Source organism: Budorcas taxicolor, chromosome 8 (genome assembly GCF_023091745.1).
Source record: "Budorcas taxicolor isolate Tak-1 chromosome 8, Takin1.1, whole genome shotgun sequence".
In the NCBI taxonomy this organism is placed as follows: domain Eukaryota; kingdom Metazoa; phylum Chordata; class Mammalia; order Artiodactyla; family Bovidae; genus Budorcas; species Budorcas taxicolor.
The window spans coordinates 65,584,179-65,607,628 of NC_068917.1; the positions used below are offsets into that span (position 1 = coordinate 65,584,179).

Here is a 23,450-nt window from a genome sequence, read left to right on the forward strand (position 1 = left end):
GAGTTTTTCATCAAATTTGAACCTGCTCTAAATGTGTTTCTTTCTGTTTAGTTTTTGTTTCTGACACTCAGTAAAGTGCAAGGAGCTTAACACTAATGCACATCTCAGAGTTCAGGTGTGTCACTTCCTGGTGATGAATCCGAAGCTAGGTTAATACACGAAAGGCCTAGAAGAATGGGGGTGAGTGTGTAGGTGTGTATGCACGAGGCAGGTACTCACAGAACCTGTGCTTAGATAGCCACAGAGCTACTCAATTCAACAAACATTTGTCAAAGACCTATAGTGCACTGGGTGTTGAAGGTGATAGGTTCATGTTCTTAAGAAGCTATTTATTCATTTCTTACCCCAGCTGTTACTTTTTTCTAGAGCTGCAGATCTAGAAAAGTCCATCAAACAAAAACCCACACTAAGTGTCCTGGTTTGTGAAGTGTCCTTATTTGCAATAAAACATGAGCAAACACAAACCACTAAGAATTATAATTATCATGGTGTAACAGAGGTTATTGTTAAATTGTTTAGTTGTGTCTGACCCTTTGCGACCCCATGGACTGCAGCATGCCAGGCTTCCATGTCCTTCACTATCTCCTGGAGTTTGCTCAAACTCATGTCCATTGAGTCGATTCAACTATCTCCTCCTCTGTCACCCCCCTTCTCAGTGATAGCTACACTGAATTGTTGAGGACGGCCCATAACGTAGACTCTGTTGGCTCAGTTGTGATCTGGCTGCAGAGCCAGCACTAAAAAGCCTTGAGTTCTATTCTGATATGCAGGAACCTCACTTTTTTTTTTTTTTTTTTTTTTAAATCTCAGATTAAACGTCTTATGTGTTCCTCAGTGCCTGTCTCAGGGCTAATTGAGCTTTGGTCTTCCAGTGGCAAGATGGCTTGGAGGACTTCTTTCTAGGATTAAAAGTTTCCAGATGAGTCAGGAGTGCTGTAGGGGGTCCCCGGTATCAGCTGAAGGCTAGAGGAAATGGCCCTTGAGGACACTATGTCCTGAGAGTCTGTGTTCCAAAATCCAGGCCCAGTTCCTATCACCAGGGACTTGGTGAGGTCATGGCAGGAGCCTTGCGTGCCATTGCTGGACGGGACTTCAGGCTCCTCCTTCCGTCCTCTTCCGGAGGAACTGAGGCCTGGGTGGGACTGCACTTCTAGGCAGTGGCTCGGTCAAGTCACACCTTTTTTAGTTACAGTGTCACACCTTAGTTACAGTGAGTACTTTGTTAGCACCTTTTGGGTGCCCAGGGCTGTGCGAGGTGACATAAACGGTAGTAGAAAGCCAGTTCCCTGACTCAAAAACCTTTACAACCTCTTAGTGGAGAAAAAGACTCAAAGTCAGATCCCTAGATTCAGGAAGGCCTACAAACTGTATGCAGACAAAACAAGCAAATAATTTGTGAGGACAGAGGCCAGTTTAAGCCATGCCTCCTGGTGGGGGTGGGCTTGAGTCAGCCTTGTGAAGAAGAGGGAGGTTGGCAGGAGTTCCTGGTGGGGTTGCTGGCAAAGGCAGGGTGATAGGACCCAGTATGCAGGATAGGAGAGACAGGAGGTTCTGAAAGGAGGGAGGAACTGTAAGAGGAGAAGCAGGAGGCCACAGAGAAGGAAGGGAAGGGCCTTGCAAGCAGAGGGAACAGCATGGGCAAAGGCAGGGACGATGACCAGGCACATGGGTTGTTCACGGGAATGGGGCTGAGGGGTAGGTATGGGAGGCTGTGAGCCAAAGGCCTTTAGTGCTGAGCTCAGGACTTTGGTGAGGAAATCAGGTGGGTAGTGGGACAGTGGCAGTTTCCTAGGCGGGAATGACAGGGTATTAAAGTGGGTTCCCCCCGAGACCTGTGCAGCGGTTCCGTTGGGTTTTCCCACAGAAGGAATTAGAGCAGAATGATCTAAGTGACTGCACACAACAGAGTACCAGTTGGTGAAGTAGGAATTTTAACTTTAAGAGCAAATTGTGCCTGTCTGCTAACTTTTTGTGAAAGAAACACTTCCAATTCTGATGGTGCATCAGTGTCCTTCTCTAAAAGAAATTCTGACTCTCTTTGCAACATGTTTTTTTCATCCTGCTCCTGATGCTCTGATGAAGCCAACAGGCTTTTGCGTTTCCCAGCTAAACCCGTTTGTCATTAGAGCCCAGCCACAGCGGTTGTGACTCGTCTGCTGCTGCAGTTCGGTGGCAGGGAGCAAGCTCTAGATGGAAGGGAACAGGCCTCTGTGGCTTCCTTCTCTCTCCGACCAACCTCTGAGCTGGCTCCTGGCCATGGGCCAGGTCTGCAGGGCCTAGGCTTTGCTTGCCTGCAAGGCAGGTGGGCTCCTCGGGAGACATGTAGTCCTCAAGCCCACGGGTCAGCCAGTGGCTCTGCAGACAAGCAGCCTGCCCAGGACCCATCCTGACTGGCATGTCTTTGGTCCTTCCCGCCCTGGGCTCTTAGCAGTGTTCCATGGGAGAGAGCAAGGCGTCAGGAAGGAGCCAAGGATCCCCGACTCTGCTTTCCCAAGGTGGTACCTCAGACGACTCCTGTCTCCGCACTGTTTATAGCTGACAGCCAGGCTGCTGCTCAGGGTCCTGTAACTCTGCCACTGACGCTCTCATCCCTTAATGAAATCTGAATTGCAGCCTCCAGGTTAAGACAGTTGTATGTTTTTGGAGGGGGTGGGGTGGGGAGAGAGTAACATGTTTGAAAGCAGAAAACATCCGTTTCTGGGAAAGTCACTCCTCTACTGTTTCCTCAAGGTAGACCCAACAGGCACCCAAGACAGCACACACTCGTACCTCCCAAATCAGTTTCATCATCTCGGGAAAGAGCACTACTTTCCTCACCATTTAAAGCCAGAAATCGGCCCCTCTGTCTGTGCTTCCCCAACCTGGCCAGCCACCTCCTCACCATCCATGTCTCTTGGGCCCTGGTCCAGCCCTCATCACCCATACCCAGCATTCTGTGGTGTCCTCGGGCCCCTGCAGCTCCTCTAGGGCCGGCATCTCTCACAGTGCTCATCCCAAAGCTTATCCCACCACTCTGCTTAGAACCCTTCTTATGTTCCCGCTGCTCTCAGGTTAAACCCCTTGACGTGGCTTACAGGTCCCTTTGCAATCATAGCTGATACTTACATGGCCATTACTGTGTGCCAAACACTGCCCTAAACCCTTCAATCTTACTAACTCGTGTAACATTCCCAAAAACCAGGTGAGGCAAGTACTGTTGTCATCCCCATCCTACGGTAAGGAGATGGGGCCTACAGAAGTAGTAAAGTTACCTGCTGTCAGTGGGCAGAAGTGGGACTGGATCTGGTAGTCGTTCTGGCCCCAGAACCTGTGCTGTCCGCCTCCACTCCAGGTGAGGCCCTGCCAGATTCATCTCCTGACACCCCAATAAGCCATCGCCTTGCCATATTGGTATCAACCAGTCCAGGAAGGCTGAGTGTCTCCCAGTGACCTAGGCAAAAGCTGCCCTTTGGGGAACTATTACTCCTAATGCTCCCTGCACGTTCCCACCATCTACCCCTTTATTGTTTAAGATTCAATGGACAACTTACCCACCATCCTTGGAAGATCTGACCACTTTGTTCACTGGGCCTCTCATACTTGATGAGCTCTACCAGCGTACTTGTAATATTTTATCTAATTTCTTGTAGATTTATCTTAGTCCCCTGTTAATCTTTATTTCTGATCCTTGTGCTTGACACATCACAGCACTCTTGTCATTGCTTCTGCGTATAAATGTATATAAGACATGCCCCAAAGGCATGATGGAGGTATAAAGCTTGGCAAGTGGTGGAGGGAGTGTAAAATGCTGATGGGGATTGGTCCCGATGACTTGAGATGCTGGAAGGCTCTGACAGTGAAGGAGTCTCTGGCAGTTGTAATGATAAGCAATGTAGAGGAGTCTGCTTTAATGGAAGGAAAAAGCAGGTTGATTTGAAGGAAGACCTGGCATCTGCTCCCAGTTGTGTCTTTTATTCACTATGACTTGAGGCAAGATACTTTTCCTCTCTTGGCCTCAAGTTTCTTCATTATTAATATGGGGGAAAATAATACCAAAGTGGTGCCTTTCTTTTCTCCGCATCCAGTTCCTGTAGAAGCCAGTGCCTGGGGAACCCTGTGCAGATGCAGCCCAGCATACTTACTGAGGGCATGTTGGGGGAGACCCCATGGGGTTCCTTTCTTACCTCAAGCCACGGACTGGGGCCTCAGGTTCTAGTCCCGGCTCTGCTACCTTGCCCTCAGGAACCCTGGCTCCCTTCTCTTCTCCAGGGGAAGGGAGCTGTCCCCTTGTGAGACCCAGATGAGACGTGTATGTGTACAGCCTGCATAGACAGGGCCTGATTGTACCGAGGGAGGCGCTGGACTGAGGCTTAAGATGAGTCACAGCCTTGGTTCCGTCTGGTGCCAGCTCTGTTGTTTTGTTCCCTGCCATAATTCCCTCATCCATGGCATGGCAGTGGTGACTACACTGACACTCTGGAATTGTTGGAGGGGCTCCAGTGAGGGGCTGAGTGTAAATGGGGTGTAATGCTTACTCACCTAACGTGGAGATGCTGCCAAGCCTGGTTTGTGTAAACCCTCTCATCACTCTGGGCAAACCTCTTCTGCTCTTTGGGCTTTGGTGGTTGTTCCCCCCACATCTCCCCCCAAGCTGTTACACATTCTGATGGTCTCCAGGAATCTGGCCAGACACACTGTCTTCTCTCCGGGAGACAGCCCGCCGATTTGCGTTCATTGCTCTTTCCAGGGAGGTGCAGGGGAGAGGAGCAGCCCAGGCAAAAGCTAAACTCTAGGCCCCAGATGGGGCAAACTGTGTGTCTCCCCACCAGCTCCTAGCCACAACCAGAGTAACACACCTTCCTGGGTGGTTCTGCTTTATACGCTCAGTGTCACACACAGGCCGATTCGGTTCTTGTTACAGCTTGTAAGGATCCATCTGAGATCTAAATTTGTTTCGCTCGGGAACTAGAAGGTGTCTGTGTAGACAAACTTTTTCCCTCTCACAATAGCATCCTGTCTCTGCCATACCTGCAGCCCCCTTGACTGCCACCCACTGGCTCTACAGCCTTTGACCTGCCTTTCTCTTGTAGCTGATGTGACTTGCTGCTTGGTTTTCATCTGCAGACACTGTTTTGTTTCAAACACTCTCCCTTATTACAACAAAGGGGACCCTTCCCCCTGGCCCCCACCATCACCGCCATCTCATAAGCTAGTGACTCCGCCTGCAACCCCCTGGCTAATGCTTTCCTCTTTGCGACGTTTAACTCCCTTGCTATGTGAACAGTGTTTGGACTTGATATTGTCTTGCCTCTGGGAAAATGTCAAGGTTAACCATAAGGGGATACAGATAATGCAGAGTAATCTTCAGGGCAGATGCTGTTGTTTACACAGGCAGGCCAAGAACTCTGAGGAAGGGCCGAGGGAAACCTTACCAGCAGGTTAAGATTTCATTAAGATGGACTGAACTTAACCTCTATCTGACCTGGAGTAAGGATCTTCAACCATGGGGCCTCTGTATACAAAGGATGACAGTAGAGTTGGATAAAGCGGGTCTTACACTTGTGTGGCCAGCGCTTCACAAGTACTTTTTGAACGAATCTACACCACTACAGGCCCTCCTCTCAGTAAAGGCTCACAAGCTGTCCTTTAAAAACAGACTTCAGAGTGTGCTCAGCAAAGTTGTCAAGAAGCTTCCCGGCGCTTTCCAAGCCACGGTGGTGGTTCTGGGGCCCAGGGACAGCTGCTCACGTCTCATCTCCATTCCTTTCCAGTGAGGAAGAGGAGGCTGGCAGACCTGACCGGGCCCATCATTCCCAAGTGCCGGAGCGGCGTCTAGTGTGTGCAGGCGCCGACCACGCCTTTGAACTGGACGTGTTCTACTGATAAGCTGTGCTCTGCGGTGGGAACCAGAAGGCAGAATGCCAGCACAAACCCTGTTGTGGTTCAGTTCTTCATGCACTAAGGTTTTAGGTTAGCTAGTGGTTGTAGCTGAAAATTTTATAAACTTTGGTTAATGTGAAGTTTTTCTTTAGTCACAGAAATTCAGTCTGTTTATTATTTAAAAACTAAGAAGCCCCTGAACCGGCAGATCTTACTGAAAACGATGTTAGAGCAGCAGTGACTTAACCCCAGAAGTCCAGTTTCAGTGACCTTGGTATGTGGTGTTTCCGGTCTATTTAAAATGTGTAACATGAACAAACAGCACCCTCTTCCACATGGTTGAAAAGCATTATAAAATATTTTATTACAAATTTTATCTTAGCTCTTTAACAAACAGATCATCAATTCTTTATTAATCCTCCTTTAAATTTTAAGAACCTCAAGATTAAAGTTGCTAAATTGATTTCTGGATCAAGAACAGTTTTTTTTTTTTTTTTTTTTTAACCTCAAGAAAGACAAGCCCACAGAGCTTTGCCAGCAATCAAAGAATGATCCTTTTGCTGGTTACCAGGGAATGATAGAAAAAGCCAGTAATGAAAATTCATTTTAAAAATCATCCTTTTTGAAAAAACAAAAACCAATTCCAGGCAACAAGCATTTCCCTGGGTGTTCTTTATCAACATCTGGGATTTATTTACAGTACTGGAGTCAGAAGAATTGTTTCCTTACCGAACGCCAGCCTTACAATGGATGTGAAAACCTATGGCCAAATACTTGAAAACACTCATAATTGCACAGTCAGTAGTAGGCCAGTGCCTTACGTGAGGTGAATCACTATTGAGATGCATTTCCAGTCCATCATGGCTTATGCTTACAGACTTCAGGCACCATCACATCACTTATTAGACAAGTCACCGCTGATCTCGCCTGTCAGTGAAGCCTCTCAAGGGCAATGGTGAAGAAAATCTAGATATTTGAGAATTAGGAAACCTGGCCAAACCACCCAAGATGGTGAATTCTGAAAATGTAATTTTGGCATCTCAGCCAGATCCCTTTTTAACATCACATGCATCTCCTGGGATCCAGCAAAAATGTTAAGCCACACTGCCCTTGTGCCTTTTAATATACCACAGTGCCAGTTAAACTAGTATTTCTGTTGCTTGGGGAGTTATTTTCATGAGTGATTCAGCAAATCTTAGAACAAAGGACAGGCCAAAGAGCAGACGAACATAGACCAAGCTGAGGAGCACTGAGCAGAGAGGCTTTTGATGAAAAAAGTCTTGCACACTGAACTGTAATGATGTGGACAGTACAGGGTAACCAGAGATGGAGCCAGGGCTCACCACCGTGGAAGAGTGTCTGCTGAGACTGCAGATGGGCCCAGGAGTGGCTCCGTGCTGCAGGGACAGCCAGCCCCACTCGGCTTCTCCTTGAAACACAATTGCAGCTGTATTCTGCATCACTGGAAACTGCAATATACTATTAAATCTGTTGGTCTATGGATGGCTGTGCATGTGTTTCTTGGGTCTTGTGCCTGACGTGTTGGCCAGAGGCTGGGAAACCACCACAGCAGTGCTCAGTAACCTCACGCAGGATGTCTTATGTTCTGAGGTGTTTACCTAAAAACTGCCACCCAGATGTCAGTGTCATCGAGCTCATAATGTGGTACTCTCAAAGATGCTTAAGAGCTAGTGTGGATGCTGAGAGAAGCAGAAACTATTACAGAGAAATCTCTCAAATCCATAAAAAGTGAAGATGGCCATATCTTTAAGACTGTCTCCTCTCCACCAGATGAGCTGTTCGTCTAGACTAGAGGTGGCAAGGTTTTTTTTTTTTCTGTAAAGGGCCAGATAGTTCAGGCATATCTTGCTTTACTATGTTTTTTTTACAAATTAAAGGTTTGTGACAACCCCACATTGTCAGATGACAGCATTTTTTAGCAATACAGAATTTTAATTAGGTGATACACATTGTTTCTTTAGACACGATGCTATTGTACACTTAATAGTCTACAGCATAATGTAAGCATACCTTTTATATATAATAAGAAACTAAAGAGTTCATGTAACTCATTTTGATGTGGTGGTTTGGAACTGAATCTGCATCTCCGAGGTACACCTGTAAACACTGTAGGCTTTGCAGGCCATGTCTTTCTTGTAAATGCTTAATTCTGTCAAAGATCATATGTAAGTGAATGGCTGTGGCTAGTCCAATAAAACTTTATTTACAGAAAGAGGTGGGCCACGTGCTGCAGTTGGCAGTTCCTAGTCCAGTGCTCTGAGGCTAGCAGGGAAAAGAGGAGGGTAGGGGTGGATGGTGGATCGACCTAAGAGACCAGGTTCTGAGAAGTCCACTTCCAGGGTGACACAGCTTTCATTTTTGCCATCAGGACAGACAGGTGTGCTGATAAAATGACTACCGCCAGCCCTGTGCAGAAGGGGCAGGTCAGGTCACCAGGTTCAAGGCTCTCTGCCTTAGGAACTTTGGGATCCCACAAAGTTCACCTTTTTCTGTGCTCTAGCACCTTCTGAGCCAGAATGTCTCTGGTAAGAGGTCAGCACCCAAATTCCTCTTCCCTCTCTTGTGGAGGACAGGTGCCAACATGGTGACTAGCTGACCATGGTGGCTCTGGCAGCTCTGAAGGTCCCTGTGTCTTTGTTAGTGCAGCCCTAATGTTCTCCAATACGTGGCGGCCCCAGACCCAGCTGTGTGAAGGCCTGGGGGAGCACAGAGGGGCCGCTCCCATCAACATCCAGCCTGGGCCCCGGGCTCGAGGGAAGAGGCCCCTGCTGCGAGAGGCCCCCGCTGTGAGAGCTCCCTCGGTACACGTGGCCGTCGGGCTGTACACTCACATTCCTCTTTAAAGCTGCTCTGGGCTGGGCTTGCAGCCTGTCTGTTCCCTTTGTCTTGACACGTGGCACAACAGGCTGTGAATCCTCGTTCTTGGCAGGCAGGGCAGGTCAGGACGAGCTGGCGGCACTGGGGAGTGCAGCAGAGTTTGTAGTGGTCCCATGGGACCCCACAGTAGGAGCATTCTGGGAAGAAAGAAAAGCCTTGTCATAAGAACACAAGCATACATGCGTGTACACACACCATGTAGACAGGCACTTCTCCAGTTCCCAAACCTAGCCCTTTGCTCATCAGCATCTAATGTATCCTTTCGGGCCTGGGGAAGGTTTCTAAACAGTGTAAATCTCTTGTCTTCTAACCAGCAAGGTTCCCCCACCCATCCCCACTTTTTTGGGTTAGGTTGTCTGGGATTTGTCTTTTGATTCTAGCATTCATGGACCCATTTTTCTTTTCCCCATTTAGAAAACAGGCAGTAACGTTTTTCTGTTTCATTAACTAGCCCCAAGCTGGCCAACAGCCTGTGTTGGCTTTTTTCCTGAACACCATTCCCTTTTGCACCAAGACACAACGTGCCTGAATACAGGTGACTGCACATCGAAATTCTGCAGTCCACACCCGTCTCCCCAGGCCTGTGGATCTGCTCTTGCCAGGGCACACTCAGCCACACAAGTCCTAAAGCTCAGGTATCTACTTTCTCAGCCCCTTTTCCCTGCTGACTTCCTATTACCACTGATAACATCATTCTTCAAGTCTCCTTACCCACCTTATCTAAGCTACCTTTGGGCCCTCTCTCCCCCCTTTTTTCTCCCTCTAGCGCCATTAGAGATCTGAAGTTGCTTCCAATAAGAGAGACAAAATAAGACCATTAAAATGAATAAAAAGATCAAGAAGAAAGGGGAGAGGAAATCAAACTCCCATCTTATTATCCAGGTATTAATTCAATCTCAGTCTCTGGTCAAAGAAGCTCTAAAAAATTCTGACAGTCACTAGGGTTGTCTGCTTATGACCTTTTCCATTCAGAACAGTGGCATCCAGAATGAAGATCTATTTGCTTAAAGATTCATTTCATCTTCCTCCTCCTGACTGCTTTCATCTGGTACCACATGTCATTGTGGACTCCAAACTACAGTCTCACCACAGGCTTCCTGCAGCCACTCTGCCTCTGGCCCTGGGCTCAGCTCCCACCCTGGAATGCCCCACCCACCACTCTAAACATGCATAACACATGTGTCCACACACCATCTAACTAGGGGCTTTTTTATTTGTGCTATGAATGCAGAAAATAAAATACATAAGATCACAAAGGAAACCAACTATACAGAAATACAAAATAACAATATTCTTCAAAGTCTGGGATACAGTATGGTATTTAACACATAAAATAATAAGATTTAGTGATGGGCCTAATTCCATTTTGAAGCAATGATGCACGTAAATGCTATTTTGAAATATTCACAGCAGCTGTAATAATGAAAATACTGTGATTTCTATTGATGACAAAGTCACAAGTACATCCAATACACCTGATTTGCTTCTTACATTCATAATTGAAGTGCTATATTTAGTGAGGGGTTATGAAACCAAAGATGAAATTATTTTCCAGTCCAAATTCATAGGCCCCTTTAGTACAATATTACCAACTCCAGGTTAAGACCCTAGATTTAGCCTATTGGTTCAACTCTTAGCAAGTGGACAGAGTGAGTGAGGTTATTCCCATTTTAAAGGACTTGTTCAACTAGTAATCAACAGAGTCAGATCCTAGCCCAGGCCTCCTAACGGTCAGGGTTCTGCCTGCTTCACCACTGCATCCCCAGCTCTGGTGGGAAATGGTGGTGCTGGGCAGTCCTTTTCCCTTGCTTTATTCGTCACGTAATCAGTACTGGCCTGCCTTCCAGAAGGTTAATCAGAGGGTGTGCCTGCTCAGGAGTTACGGTTCTGAGCCAGTGCTGACCTACCTGACACTATGTCATTGTTGAAGGATAAGGCATAACGCTCATCGAAAACAAACAACTTCCCTTTGTAAAAACCATCAGGAAACTCTTCCAGGTACTTGTGGATGCCACCCTTGAGCTGGAACACTTCCTTGCACACTCCCTGTGTGTGGAAACACAAGAGGAAATCTGAGGAGACTAGCAGAGACCAGTAGGAAGCTCCACAGAGAAGCGACATGTGGTAGGAATGCCAGAATGGGGGTCCTGGTTCCCTTGTGGGACACGGAAGAACTGCTGACCAAGGGGGGCGAGGAACCAACTGGCCAGACCTTGCCCGCTAGGGGGATGGCTGAGGACAGCAGTCAGGGCCTTCACTCTTGAGATCTTGGGAAGCCCAACTATTTTTGTGGCTCCCTAAATATAGGTAGACACCTGTTGGGACATGTAATGTTACTGAATTTGCTCTTCTCAGGACCAAGCAAAAGGATTAGGAAAAGGGAGATGTCAATTAATCTTTCCCTTTTGTACTTGATGAGTCTCTAAGACTGATGAGTGCTTTTCACATCTTGAGATTTAAGAACTTCAGACTTTATACTTAGAAACTCTATGCTGGAACCATACAAGGGGACAATAAATCCTGCTGGCTGGGGGTGGGAGCTTCCTTCGCCTCCATGCCTGCAGTGCCCTAAGGTTGCAAACTCACCTTGGTTTTCAGGTAGGCTGAACCCCGCTCACAACGGATGCCCCCAGTGCAATACATCAGCACCCGCTTCTCTTTGAAAAGTTCTAGATTTTCATCAACGTAGCTAGGGAAATAACTAAATTTCCTGATGTCTGGGGCTAAGCAGCCCTGGAATCGTCCCTACAATATAGGAGGAGCAGAAATAAAATTATCAGAAAAACATACCTGGTAAGAACAAAGATTCTTTCTGTGTCAACCACCACTCCTCAGCCCTGCCTTGGCAAGGAAGCACTTGCTCGCTGCCGTTTTCATCCCATACTCTGACCTTTCAAACTTCAAGAGCTAAAACTTAGAAACAAGGCTGGGTGGGCTGTGTGTTACCCATTCAGAGACCTTGGGGAACCGGAGAGGTTGCCCAAGGCAAACTTGACAAGATCCTGACATGTGTCTAGGGGTAGGCATATAGGAGACAGTTCATTTTGTGCAAGATGTCTTTAATCCGTATTTTCTTAGCCTTTCTCACCAGATTCTGGGTTCAAAGGCTCGGGTTTTCTCTGCTAGCAGCGGGAGGAGAGCCACTGACTAGGCCACAGGTGGGCACACAGTGTCCCCTTCAGAAACATGCTGTGCTGCAGGAACTCAGTTGTGGTTTTCTTACTTACTATTTTGCTTTCATAGAAGTTTCTGCAGTCCAATAGGATAGTATCACTTTCTTCTTGATTTGCCTGAGACAGAAACTTTTCTACTTCTTTATGAAATTCACCTGGGGATAAATGGATTCCTAAAACCAAACAAAAAATTGGTTAAAATAAAACCAAATCACACAGGGCCCAGCCCAATGATTTCCATTTGTTCCTCCCCACCTAAACATTTCCTCTTCATAGTTAGAATTATGTCTGAAAATAATGCTATCTGATCAGCATAATGACAGAATTTAGTAATTCCATGTCCTCATTCTCCCTCCTAAGATGAGTGCTGTAGAGACCTGGCAGTTTAGAAATAATTAGCCAAAGAATTCTGCATTCTCATACTTGGCCTAACCCAATGATAAAAGCCAGACTGTAGAGATGTAAACTGCCATATGGGTTTGCTGGTCCATGTTACGGCCAGTGTTCAATTGTTCCTGTATATGGAGGGGCCTGGACATGTATATGCTTGACTATAGGCTTTAGAAACTGTTCTATACCAACATCAAGTCCAAGGTTAAGAACCTCAGGCAGGTGTGAGCATATGGTTATGGAACAAAGTTTGAATAAGTCTCTAAAAAATATAACAGAGAAGAATGTGTCTAAGTTTGTGTGCGTGAGTAAAGGAGAAAAGGGGTTGACAGCAGGAATGAAATCTGAGAAAGAAGCAAGAGAGAAAAGATGAAAGGCCAGAAGAAGGAGAGAAAGGAGATGAAGTAAAACACAAGGAGACGAAAAGCAAAGAACCTGTCTGCTGGGGCCTTTTGCCTTCTCTACGCTCCAGGGGAGAAATATTCCCAAACCTTTAGGGGTCCAGACATCTCAGTAGCTTGTGAAGAACTTTTGGTGAATCTGGCAGGGGAGCAACCACACCTCATGGGTGGGGGCTCTGGTGCGTCAGTTACCACTCATGATGGATCCCGACAGCCCCGTGAAGCTGCTGGGCACCAGATGGGGTTAGAGACCCAGAGCTAGATTCCTGCCTGCCCATCTGAGGACTGCAGGGAAAAATGTAACAAGGCCGGATTTTATATGTGATTGGCACATAATTACACAGTCACCAAAACAGTGGGGTGGAAAGGGAGGTTCAAAACTATGATGACAAGCATGGAAATCTGCTGAGCCTTCCCCTTACAGGGAGCTGCAGGGAACCCAACCCGTTCCTGCTGCTGCTGTTACTGTGGCTACTGTCCTGGCCCTGTGGAGGCCTGATCAGACAGTGACTCACATAGACCTGCTTAGAAGAAGTGCTTTCAAACAACGCAGCTCAAATGAAGGCCGCACAGCACTACCTGGAGCCCATTCTCCCCTCACCTCCACGGCGAGGTCCTTTAGTGCCAACGAGGTCCTCCTGCCAAGGTGAGGACACTAAGCAGACACGGCCCTTTGGGGCCTTCTGTCCTCATACATGTGTCTCCTTCCCCAGATGCTTGTATCTTACTCCCATTTCCCTCTGGTTTAACTCTTATCCTTTTTAAATATTTACATATTGAAAAATGAACATAGAGCCAGCCAGACCTGTTTCCTGATGAAAGGAGACAATACTACCTATGAAGTAGACTTGGGGGAAAAAGGAAAGAAAAGAAAAATGGTAATCAAACCTGAATCTGATCAAGCCTCTAGATGTGAGCTGTCTAATATGGTAGCCACTAGCCAACATGTGGCTAACGGGCACTGGAAATGTGGTTTGAGATGTGCTGTAATAAGGGTGCTGCTGCTGCTGCTGCTGAGTCGCTTCAGTTGTGTCGGACTGTGTGTGACCCCATAGACGGCAGCCCACCAGGCTTCCCCATCTCTGGGATTCTCCAGGCAAGAACACTGGAGTGGGTTGCCATTTCCTTCTCCAGTGCATGAAAGTGAAAAGTGAAAGAGAAGTCGCTCAGTCGTGTCTGACTCTTCGAGACCCCATGGACTGTAGCCTACCAGGCTCCTCCGTCCATGGGATTTTCCAGGCAAGAGTACTGGAGTGGGGTGCCATTGCCTTCTCCGTAATAAGGGTGACACGTGCAGAATTTCAAGGACTTAGTATACCACAAAAGAAAAAAGTACCATCTCTCTTTGTTGTTACAGTTTGTATTTCTTTTTGGCAGTGCTGGTCTGTGTTGCCGCGTGGGCTTTGTTCTAGCTGTGGTGAGCAGTGGCTACTCTCTAGGTGCGGCGTGCAGGCTTCTTGTGATTTCTGTTGCTCCAGAGCACAGGCTCTAGGGCACGCCGGCTTCAGTCATTGCAGCACGTGGGCTCAGCAGCTGCAGTTCCCTGGCTCTGGAGCATAGGCTCAATAGTTGTGGCACACGGGCTTAGTTGCTCTGCAGCCAGGTGGGACACTTGTGTCTCCTGCATTGGCAGGCAGATTCTTTACCACTGAGCCACCAGGGAAGCCCCTAAAATATCTTATTAATAATGTTTTACACTGGATACAAGTTGAAATAATATTTTGGCTACACTGCATTAAATAAAGGGTATTACTGAAATTAATTTCACTTGTTTCCTTTTACTTTTTAACATGTGGCTACTGGAAATGTAAAATTCCATCGTGGCTCACATAATATTCCTGTTAGACAGCACTACCATAAATGTGACTAGAATTCACAGGAAAGACAGAGGAACATTACATAGAGATGCAGTCAGGATTATCCTGACTGTGGGAAATACTACAAGCAAAATTTTCTAATTCCTTCAAAAAATACACTGCATGGGAAAATAAAAGATGGAGGCTCTAGGTTAAAAGGGACTTAAAAGGCTCAGTCACAATGAGAAGACCTTACTTGAATCCAGATAGAAACAAACTTTAAAAATTATGAGATAACTAGGAATTTTAAGCCCTGGCTGGATATTCAATAATATTAAGTAATTACTATTAAAATGTTTTGGATATGATGGTTTTATAATTATTTATTTTTAAAAAATCCTTTATTTTTTTAGCAGGATCTACTAAAATAGGAATGAAATGATATGACATCAGGATTCTCTTCTAAATAATCTAGGTTGGGGGAAGGGAGTGGGGGCTGATGAAAGTTGGCCTTGAATCTGTAATTGTTGAAGCTGCGGGATAGGAACATGAGCGTTCACTGTAATATTTTTTCTACTTTTTAAAATGTTTGAAATTTTTCATAGTAAAAATTAAAACAAAACCAAAACCTCAGCCAAACAAATGTCTTTCAACCACCTATGGTACCCATGAGTGAGGCGGGAGAGAACATTCTATAGCACTTGCAAACAAACTGCTTTAGTGTTGAAAGCTGCTAGCTCTCTGTAGCAAAAAGTCTGTATGTCTTATCCATTTGATGAACTATTTACAAGTAATAATTATACTCTTCCCAAATTGGTATCTTTGGAAAGAGAAAACAACTTCTTTCTAAACCATCACCAAGAGAATAACTAAGCCAGGCCATTCTAAGCAGTGGGTCTCCAAACACCAGAGCACCAAAGAGAAGAGCCAACTTGAGCACTGAATAATGCAAGTGTCAGCTACCCCACAGCTACTCTGAAGAGAGAATTCATTACAACCCTTGCTGATCAGAATGTCTAGCTTTCACATTTGTCTCTGTATTAAGGTTTGTCCCTATATTAAGATTTGTCCCTATGAAGAAAAAGAAAATGTTTCTTAAAGCAAGCATACCAGGCTTCTTATAGGAGATCTTATTGGGACTGATCCCCATAGGCACAATTTCTTCAAACACACCAACACGCAATTCTGGAAAACAGCAAGCTCCTCCTTTGCTGGTCTAGCCAATGAGAAACAAAACAGATTACAGTCTTTCTTTCCCATCTCCAGGTATAAGATATTTATTAAGTTGAATTATCTGTAACATTCTATGCTCTAACTCCCTTCTCCCACTGAAAGAGCTGTTCCTAATTTGAGGTTTCTTAATACTTCAGCTACCCTATTATTACACAACAGATGTAACCTTATATTTGGCACTTCTTTACTGCGTATCTACCATGTGTAGAAATGTCAAATTGAAACGGTGTTTCTATAGCAGTAAGTATTTGACTATAAAACTGAAACACCACCGAGCAGTTTGTATATGTAAGATTGCATCCAAGCTTTTGTTCAGGAGTCACAACCTTTTCTTTTCATATCATCATCACCAACACTAACACTTACTAGCAAGGTATTTCCCACCACCTCTGTAACCCATGACACTAAAGCATAAAGTCACTCTGACATAAAGCCTCTCCTTCAGAGAGCAACAGCTTCATTCCCGCTGTGGTGCGAGTGCTGATCTGATCCCACCAGGTTTACTAAACACGCAGTGATCCCCTGAAACAGGTGGTCTCTCAAGTGAGCAAATACGGCTAAGTTTGAGTTCAGTGTGTGTAAGCTGTAACGTCCTTACTCTATATAAAAAGGCCCATGATCACGTGGTGGCAACTTGGAAGATGGAAGGAGCATACTCTTTCTACTGAGCTGCCTCAAGACCTAGAGGGGAAGTGGTATTCTGTCCAGCACGGCTTACTTCTTTATGGCGGTCTTCTTCATAGCCTGGAGTGGGAAGAGGCACTAAAGCAGAAGCAAATGGCTCTCAGTCCATTTTATTTTCAATCTCTCTTACCTTAAAATCATCCTTACACAGGTAATCCTTAAACAGAGGGCAGGAAAGCATGGCACTGACATACAGTCTGGTGGCCAGTCTGCTTCCACCAACAGTCCCATTGATTCCTTCCGTAGCAATTCGAACCTGAGACACAATACAGTGAAAAGGGGAATGCAGCCGTCCGTGTTTCTCTTTGTTTTGGTTGGCAAGTTGTGTCTGACTCCATGGGATTTCCCAGGCAAGAATACTGGAGTGGGTTGCCAAGCCCTCCTCCAGGGGATCGTCCCAACCCTGGGATCGAACTTGCATCTCCTGCGTTGGTTCAGTTCAGTTCAGTCGCTCAGTCGTGTCCGACTGCGTTGGTAGGCAGACTATTTACCACTGAGCCACCGGGGAAGCGCTTATTTGTAGCTCAGTTCGGATTTCTGCTGGGCAGAACAGGTTCATGTGTATTGGTGAACTTAACAGGAAAAGCAGAAACACTGCTACGGACACCAGAGTGTTGCCACAGAAAGATGCCTGCAGTTTTCTGAGATGGCACTGCCCGTAGCTCAGCTGAGGTGCTCAGTTAACATATGCTGAACCAGAGAATAAAATGGATAAAACAACTGGAAAGCCCCATTTGCTATGATGTTCCAGTGGCCAAGGCTTAACCTAAATTCAGGGCAGCAGATCTAGAATCAGGATGCAGCTTTGCCACTAAACTTGCCGAGTGGCCCTGAGAAAATTCTCTTTTCTGAACCTCAATTTCTTCATCTTGATAAGAGAGATGAAGAAGAACCAATAATGAAAAACTGCTGAGGAGATATTCCTCAAGTCCTAAAGCACAGAGCACATCTGAGGGCCGGGAATGCACACGAGCACCCTCTGCATGGTTGGTGGGGTGGGGGGCGGGGGGGCAGGTAAGCCCACCACTGCAAACCCACCTACTGGGAGGAGCTTGTGTCTGTTTTGTTCTTTGTTGCATCTCAGTGTCTAGAGTAGTACCTGCCCACAATAGACATTTGATATGTATTTGCTGAGCAAATGAGAATCCAAACCTGAGGCTTTCTGGCTTCTCAAACCCTCTGTTCTCTGAAATGCTTCACTGGTTGGGGGACATTAAAGCCTGGATTAAGGCCCATACCGTAAGAGGCAATGCTCTGGGGGGCCTGCAAAGTTCCTTGTCTGGTACCACAAAACCCTTCTGATAAGTTTAAAGATGGATCATCTTTAGAAGAGCTAGCAATGGCACCCCACTCCAGTACTCTTGCCTGGAAAATCCCATGGACGGAGGAGCCTGGTAGGCTGCAGTCCATGGGGTCGCTGAGGGTTGGACACGACTGAGCGACTTCCCTTTCACTTTCATGTATTGGAGAAGGAAATGGCAACCCACTCCAGTGTTCTTGCCTGGAGAATTCCAGGGACAGGGGAGCCTCGTGGGCTGCCATCTACGGGGTCACAGAGTTGGACATGGCTGAAGTGACCTAGCATAGCACAGCCTTCTAAAATGTAACACTGTCTATCATGGTATTCTCTGGAAAGAGAAGTAACTTAGAGCAAAGTTCTATGTTATTACATTGTTACTTATATAATAATTATAACAATGATACCTACCCGTGCATTAGAATTTGAAAACTTTTAAAGGCTCCCCTTTCATTAGGGCCTAGAGAAGGTACTTGTTTGTTGTCTCACTTGGCTCAATTCTTTAGAGCATGGATAGAAATGGGATTCATTTCACAAGCCAGGGCCTCACTAGCAGTAGCTCTCCAAAGCTGCATGATTCTGAGTCACATCCAGGCTCCTTGAGAGCGAGGCAGTCTCGTGAGCCTGACCTGGGCTGACAGGGAAGCAGGAAGCATGTGCCATCTCTGCTGTACAGGCTACTGCGCCTATTACCAATTCATTTTTTTAAGGGACAACATAGAAAAATAGGGCTCAGCCAGCATTAACCAGAAATCTACCCCAAAACTGTCTTTGACAGGGGCAAATATGATGAAGAGGTACGGGCTTCTGTGTAACTGTCTTTTGGGTAAGCCAGAAGACTCTTTCCTATGTTATTTTAATCCCAGAACCCAAATAAAATATAAGTATGTGCACTCCCTGAATACTGAGGATGGTCAACCTCTAAAACCCATGCATTAGACTTTCAACTCCTGTTGAAGGATTCCTCAAATGAAACCTTCAAAGTAGCTGCGAGGTGAGGAAAGCCTTATATCTCAGAGATGAAGAGCAACAGTTAGCATTTAATGAGCACCTTTATATTATAAAGTTCCTGTCTTTATATTATAATCCTGAAAGGTAGATATAATTCCCACTTGACAGGAAAGGAAACAGAAGCTTAGAGAAATCAAGTAATTTAAGAGAAATCAAGTAATTTACCCAGGGGCAGAGTTGGGAGGTGGTAGATGTGGGATTCAATACCAGATCTTTTGGGGTCCATCTCTTCTAATTTTCCTTTCTAAAGCCGCTAACGCATCTGCTCAAATTTCTTGAGGCAGTAAGAAGTATATAGCAAAGGGTCAGAAGCTTCTTTCCATAATTCTAGAATTTTCAAGTTCTCCCCTTTCCCTACAAATGCCAACATTCTTCCAAATCTCCTACCAACACGAAACTTGAGAACTTGGCATGTGTCTCTGAAGCCTTAGAATTTAAACCTAAGAGCCAGGCAGGTGCTGCCACCTTGTGGACAGAGACCCTCACTGCCAGTTCACCTTGCCCCAAACTACAGAGATTGATTGCCTGTTTGTGCACTCAGGTTTCCGTTCCATCTTTCAAGGTGTTCTCTAAAGATAGATGATGATATATGTATATAAGCCACAAATGTTCTTTTTTTTTTTTTTCACAATGCACCAGCAATTTTGCCAGGAATTGCAGACATAGTGAGTAAAAAATACATAGTTTTTGCCCTTTGGGAACTTACAAACTAAGGAAGGTCACAGATATTAAGATAAAAGTCACAAACTGACAAGTGCTATGAAAAATAACTACAAGATGCAGTGAAATAGTATATCTGGAAAAGTGAATTAGATTAAAGGTCTGGAAAGATGTCTTTGACGAAGTGTCATTAAAACTGAGAAGTGGAGACTGAGTAAAAATTAGGAGAAATGAGTGGGTGTGGGAAAGTTCCTTGAAGAAAGTTTTCTTGTAAAAAGGACCAAAGGCACCAAAAAAAATGTGTGGGCTCCAAGAAACTGAAAGGCTATTTTGCTGGAGTGTAATGAGTAAAGGGAGAAGGAAATGGCAACCCACTCCTGTCTGCTTGCCTGAAGAATCCCAGGGACGGAGGAGCCTGGTGGGCTGCCGTCTGTGGGGTTGCAGAGAGTCAGATATGACTGAAGCGACTTAGCAGCAGCAGCAGCAATGAGTAAAGAATGGCATCAGATAAGTAGAAAAGGTGGAAGGGGGCCAAAGTATGCAGGAAACTTAAGAGCACGTTAAGGATCTGGGTTTTACTCTAAATACACTGCACAGACACTGAAAGATTGTGAGGAGGGAGGGAGAGGATTTCATTTACTTTTTAAGATCATTCTGGCTGCTGTGTAGAAAATGATTAAATGGGGGCAAAGATGGAAGAATGGAGAGTAGTCCGGAAGCTACTGAAATGAATGAGGTAAGAGAGGGTGGGGCTAGGTCTAAGGAGGTGGAAACGGAGGATCAAAGGATATGTTAGAGGCAGAAATGTCAGGACTTGGTGATGAACTGATGAAGTAAATGCAACTTTCAGTCACTATCTGCAAGAAAACATGGGTGTGAAAAATGTCACCGATCCAGTGATTGCCTCAGGGAATAAAACCCTGGGACAAGTGTAGGAAAGGTTAGTGTCATAACCAGAGGGAAAATATATATATGTAATTATCAAAGTTTTTTTTAATCCATAATCCTATCATGTAGAGATAATCATGACCAACATTTTGATATTTACTACCTGTCATCTTTTTATACACATGCTTGTGGTTTCGTTCCAAACATTCATTTTTCATTCAACCTTCTCCAAATATTTACTGTCTGCTATATTCGAAGCCCTTCTAGCACTGACAGTACATCAGTTGGTTAGGACAAAGCTCCTGTCCTCTTGAATTCAAGAGAGAAAGGAAACAAAACCATAAAATGGTAAAGGACTGACATGTTCTAGGAAAATTAAGAAGCAACTTGGTATCACACCTGTATGTCCATGGAATTCTTCAGGCCAGAATACTGGAGTGGGTAGCCTTTCCCTTCTCCAGGGGAATCTTCCCAACCCAGGAATCAAACCAGGGTCAATCCTTCAGGCAGATTCTTTATGAACTGAGCTATCAGGCAAAGAATCAGAATATAATGCCCACTTTTACATAGTTTCACTGGAACATGTGCTGTGCTCAGTCACTCAGTCACGTCCGACTCTTTGTGGCCCCGTGGACTGTAGCCCACCAGGCTCTTCTGTCCATGGGATTCTCTAGGCAAGAACGCTGGAGTGGGCTGCCATTTCCTTCTCCAGTTATCTTCCCAATCCAGAGAGCGAACCCCGGTCTCCCACACTGTAGGCAGATTCTTTACTGAGCCAGCAGGGAAACCCCTGACCATACCCATTCTTTTACATATTGTCTATGGTTGTTTTCATATTAAAGTGCCAAGGTTGAGTAGTTCTGTGCAAAGTCTGAAGTATTTACTATGTGTATGTGGCTCTGAAGTTTGCTAATCCTTGGTCTATGCCTTTATATAGTCTTATAAAACACCATTTTCTTTTTAACTGAAGTGTAGTTGATTTACAATGTTGTACCAGTTTCTACTGTACAGCAGAGTGATTCAGTTATATATATATATATTTAATATTCTTTTCCATTATGGTTTATCATAGGATACTGACTGTAGTTCTCTGTGCTATACTGTAGGACTTGGTTATTTATCCATTCCATGCATAATACCTTACATCTGCTAACCCCAACCTCTCACTCCATCCCTCCCCCAACCTCTTCCCCCTTGGCAACCACAAGTGTTCTCTATGTCCATGAGTCTGTTTCATAGATAGGTTCATTTATATCATATTTTATATTCCACATATAAGTGATATCACACAGTATTTGTCTGACTTCACTGACTGTAATAATTTCTAGTTGTATCCATGTTGGTGCAAATAGCGTCATTTCATTCTTTTCTAATGTCTGAGTAGTATCTCAGTATATGTATATGTGTGTGTGCCACATCTTTATCCATTCATCTGTTGATGGCTATTGTGAATAGTGCTGCTATGAATGCAAGGCTGCATGTATCTTTTGGATTAGTTTTGTCTGGATATATATTATTGTAAGGAACGGGACTGCTAGATCGTATGGTAATTCTATTTCTAGTTTTATGAAGACTCTCTACACTGTTTTCCACAGTGGCTGTACCAACTTATATTCCCACCAACAGAAAACATCATGTTAATAGCTATTTAGTATTCTTTTTAAATGCTTAGCAGGATTTTGCTAATTTCTAAGAACCCAACTGGTGAATCCTTTTTGTAACAAGCAAACCAAGGTGGAGGCGATAAGCCCTGTGAAGGATAAGTGATAAGGGAGAAAGTGTTACCTTGCCCGTGAGGTGCAGGTGCTGACACAGAGCTGTTTGCCAGGCACAGACCCAGTCGGGATCCTTCAGGTCACAGTAGCAGTAATAAAGTAGCACCTCTCCTTCATCGTTGCCCTGGCCACTATAAAAAGAAAACCATACGGAAAGAGCAAATGAGTCACTAGCATGAAGAGGCTGCAATTCATAAAGCAGATTCAGGCACAGTCAAGAGGGAAGGCCTACTGGAGCGACTCGTGCCAGCCCTGGCTCCTAACTATCATTTTTCTGCTGGGTTGAGAAGCAACTCTGGTCAGTATTTGCTCTAAAGAAGACAATACCTGCACCAAACTCCTTCCTTTCTAAAAAGTGAGCTTACTTTGATTTCCTTGTTTAATCATCATATCCATGAAACAGGTATTAATAACTCCTTTTTAAATTTGAGTCCATTCTGGTTTATCCTCTAAGAAAAGGCAGTATCTGTTTTGAATCTCTCTGTACAAAATGGTTTCACTTTAATTTTTTCATGTAATCCTCTTACCCATGAGACAGGTTATTATCATCACCATTTTATAGCTCAGTGAACTGAGCCCAGTTCATCCGGCATGAAATAGATGCAAAGTGACAGTCAGGACGGAACACTAGTCTTCTGACACTAGAATCCACACTCTTCCCACTGCACGGTGCTGCCTTTAACTAACTAGCCATGGAGAAGGAAATGGCAACCCACTCCAGTATTCTTGCCTGGAGAATTCCATGGACGGAGGAGCCTGGTGGGCTACAGTCCATGGGGTCGCAAAGAGTCGGACACGACTGAGCGACTTTGCTCACTCACTCACTCATGGGCCCTGCGTGGGTGTCTTATCCCTGAGCCTTGATTTCTTCAACTGTAAAACCAGAGGAGTGACATAAACTGCTTTCTCAAAGTATGCTCTGAAGCTGTTCCATGAAATCACCTGTCTGAGAAATCCTGCAGACAGTATCTCCCTCTTTGAAAGTCACAGTGAAAGCCCCTCATATATTGAAGGCTCTGGGAAGCTCTGTAAAAAACAAACAGTTTAACCTAATGTCTCCCCAATTTAATTGTCTTTAGCACCTCTTTTCAATACCTGAGAGCACCCTCCAGAGCTAGTGCTGTAGAGAAATTTTAGAGAATGCGGTCATAGATGGTAATTCAGGCCCCACCCAGCTCTGAACTCTGTGACTCTCTCATCAATGCCCTCTTGTTTCAGGGCCCAGTCTCCTCTAACACCTGCTTGTCTATTAGTGTATCTGTTTTCCTCTCTCTAAATTCCTATATCGTCTGAGCCACACAATTTTAAGTGATAACTGCATAGCTTGTCTTATACCATCTGCTAAATGTTTTGTGTATCCTTTTTCTTTGTTTTTCTAAAAAGCA

At 45.1% G+C, this 23,450-nt stretch overlaps 2 protein-coding genes across 7 annotated transcripts in view; one reads left to right on the forward strand and one right to left on the reverse strand.

The window, feature by feature from the left end:
* The window catches only part of TMOD1 (tropomodulin 1), an 89,036-nt gene extending 81,674 nt beyond the window's left edge, over window positions 1-7,362 (forward strand). For all 4 annotated transcript variants that reach the window (XM_052645162.1, XM_052645161.1, XM_052645163.1 and 1 more), the window contains one exon: window positions 5,751-7,362. In XM_052645162.1, coding sequence (XP_052501122.1) covers window positions 5,751-5,815 — 65 coding nt within the window. In that variant the 3' untranslated portion in view covers window positions 5,816-7,362. The remainder of the gene's footprint in view (window positions 1-5,750) is intronic.
* Window positions 6,200-23,450, reverse strand: part of TSTD2 (thiosulfate sulfurtransferase like domain containing 2) — a 28,129-nt gene continuing 10,878 nt past the window's right edge. For all 3 annotated transcript variants that reach the window (XM_052645158.1, XM_052645157.1, XM_052645159.1), the window contains 7 exons: window positions 22,076-22,196; window positions 16,565-16,690; window positions 15,628-15,733; window positions 11,985-12,103; window positions 11,344-11,502; window positions 10,665-10,803; window positions 6,200-8,894 (listed from right to left, as the gene is read on the reverse strand). In XM_052645158.1, coding sequence (XP_052501118.1) covers window positions 8,605-8,894; window positions 10,665-10,803; window positions 11,344-11,502; window positions 11,985-12,103; window positions 15,628-15,733; window positions 16,565-16,690; window positions 22,076-22,196 — 1,060 coding nt within the window. In that variant the 3' untranslated portion in view covers window positions 6,200-8,604. The remainder of the gene's footprint in view (window positions 8,895-10,664; window positions 10,804-11,343; window positions 11,503-11,984; window positions 12,104-15,627; window positions 15,734-16,564; window positions 16,691-22,075; window positions 22,197-23,450) is intronic.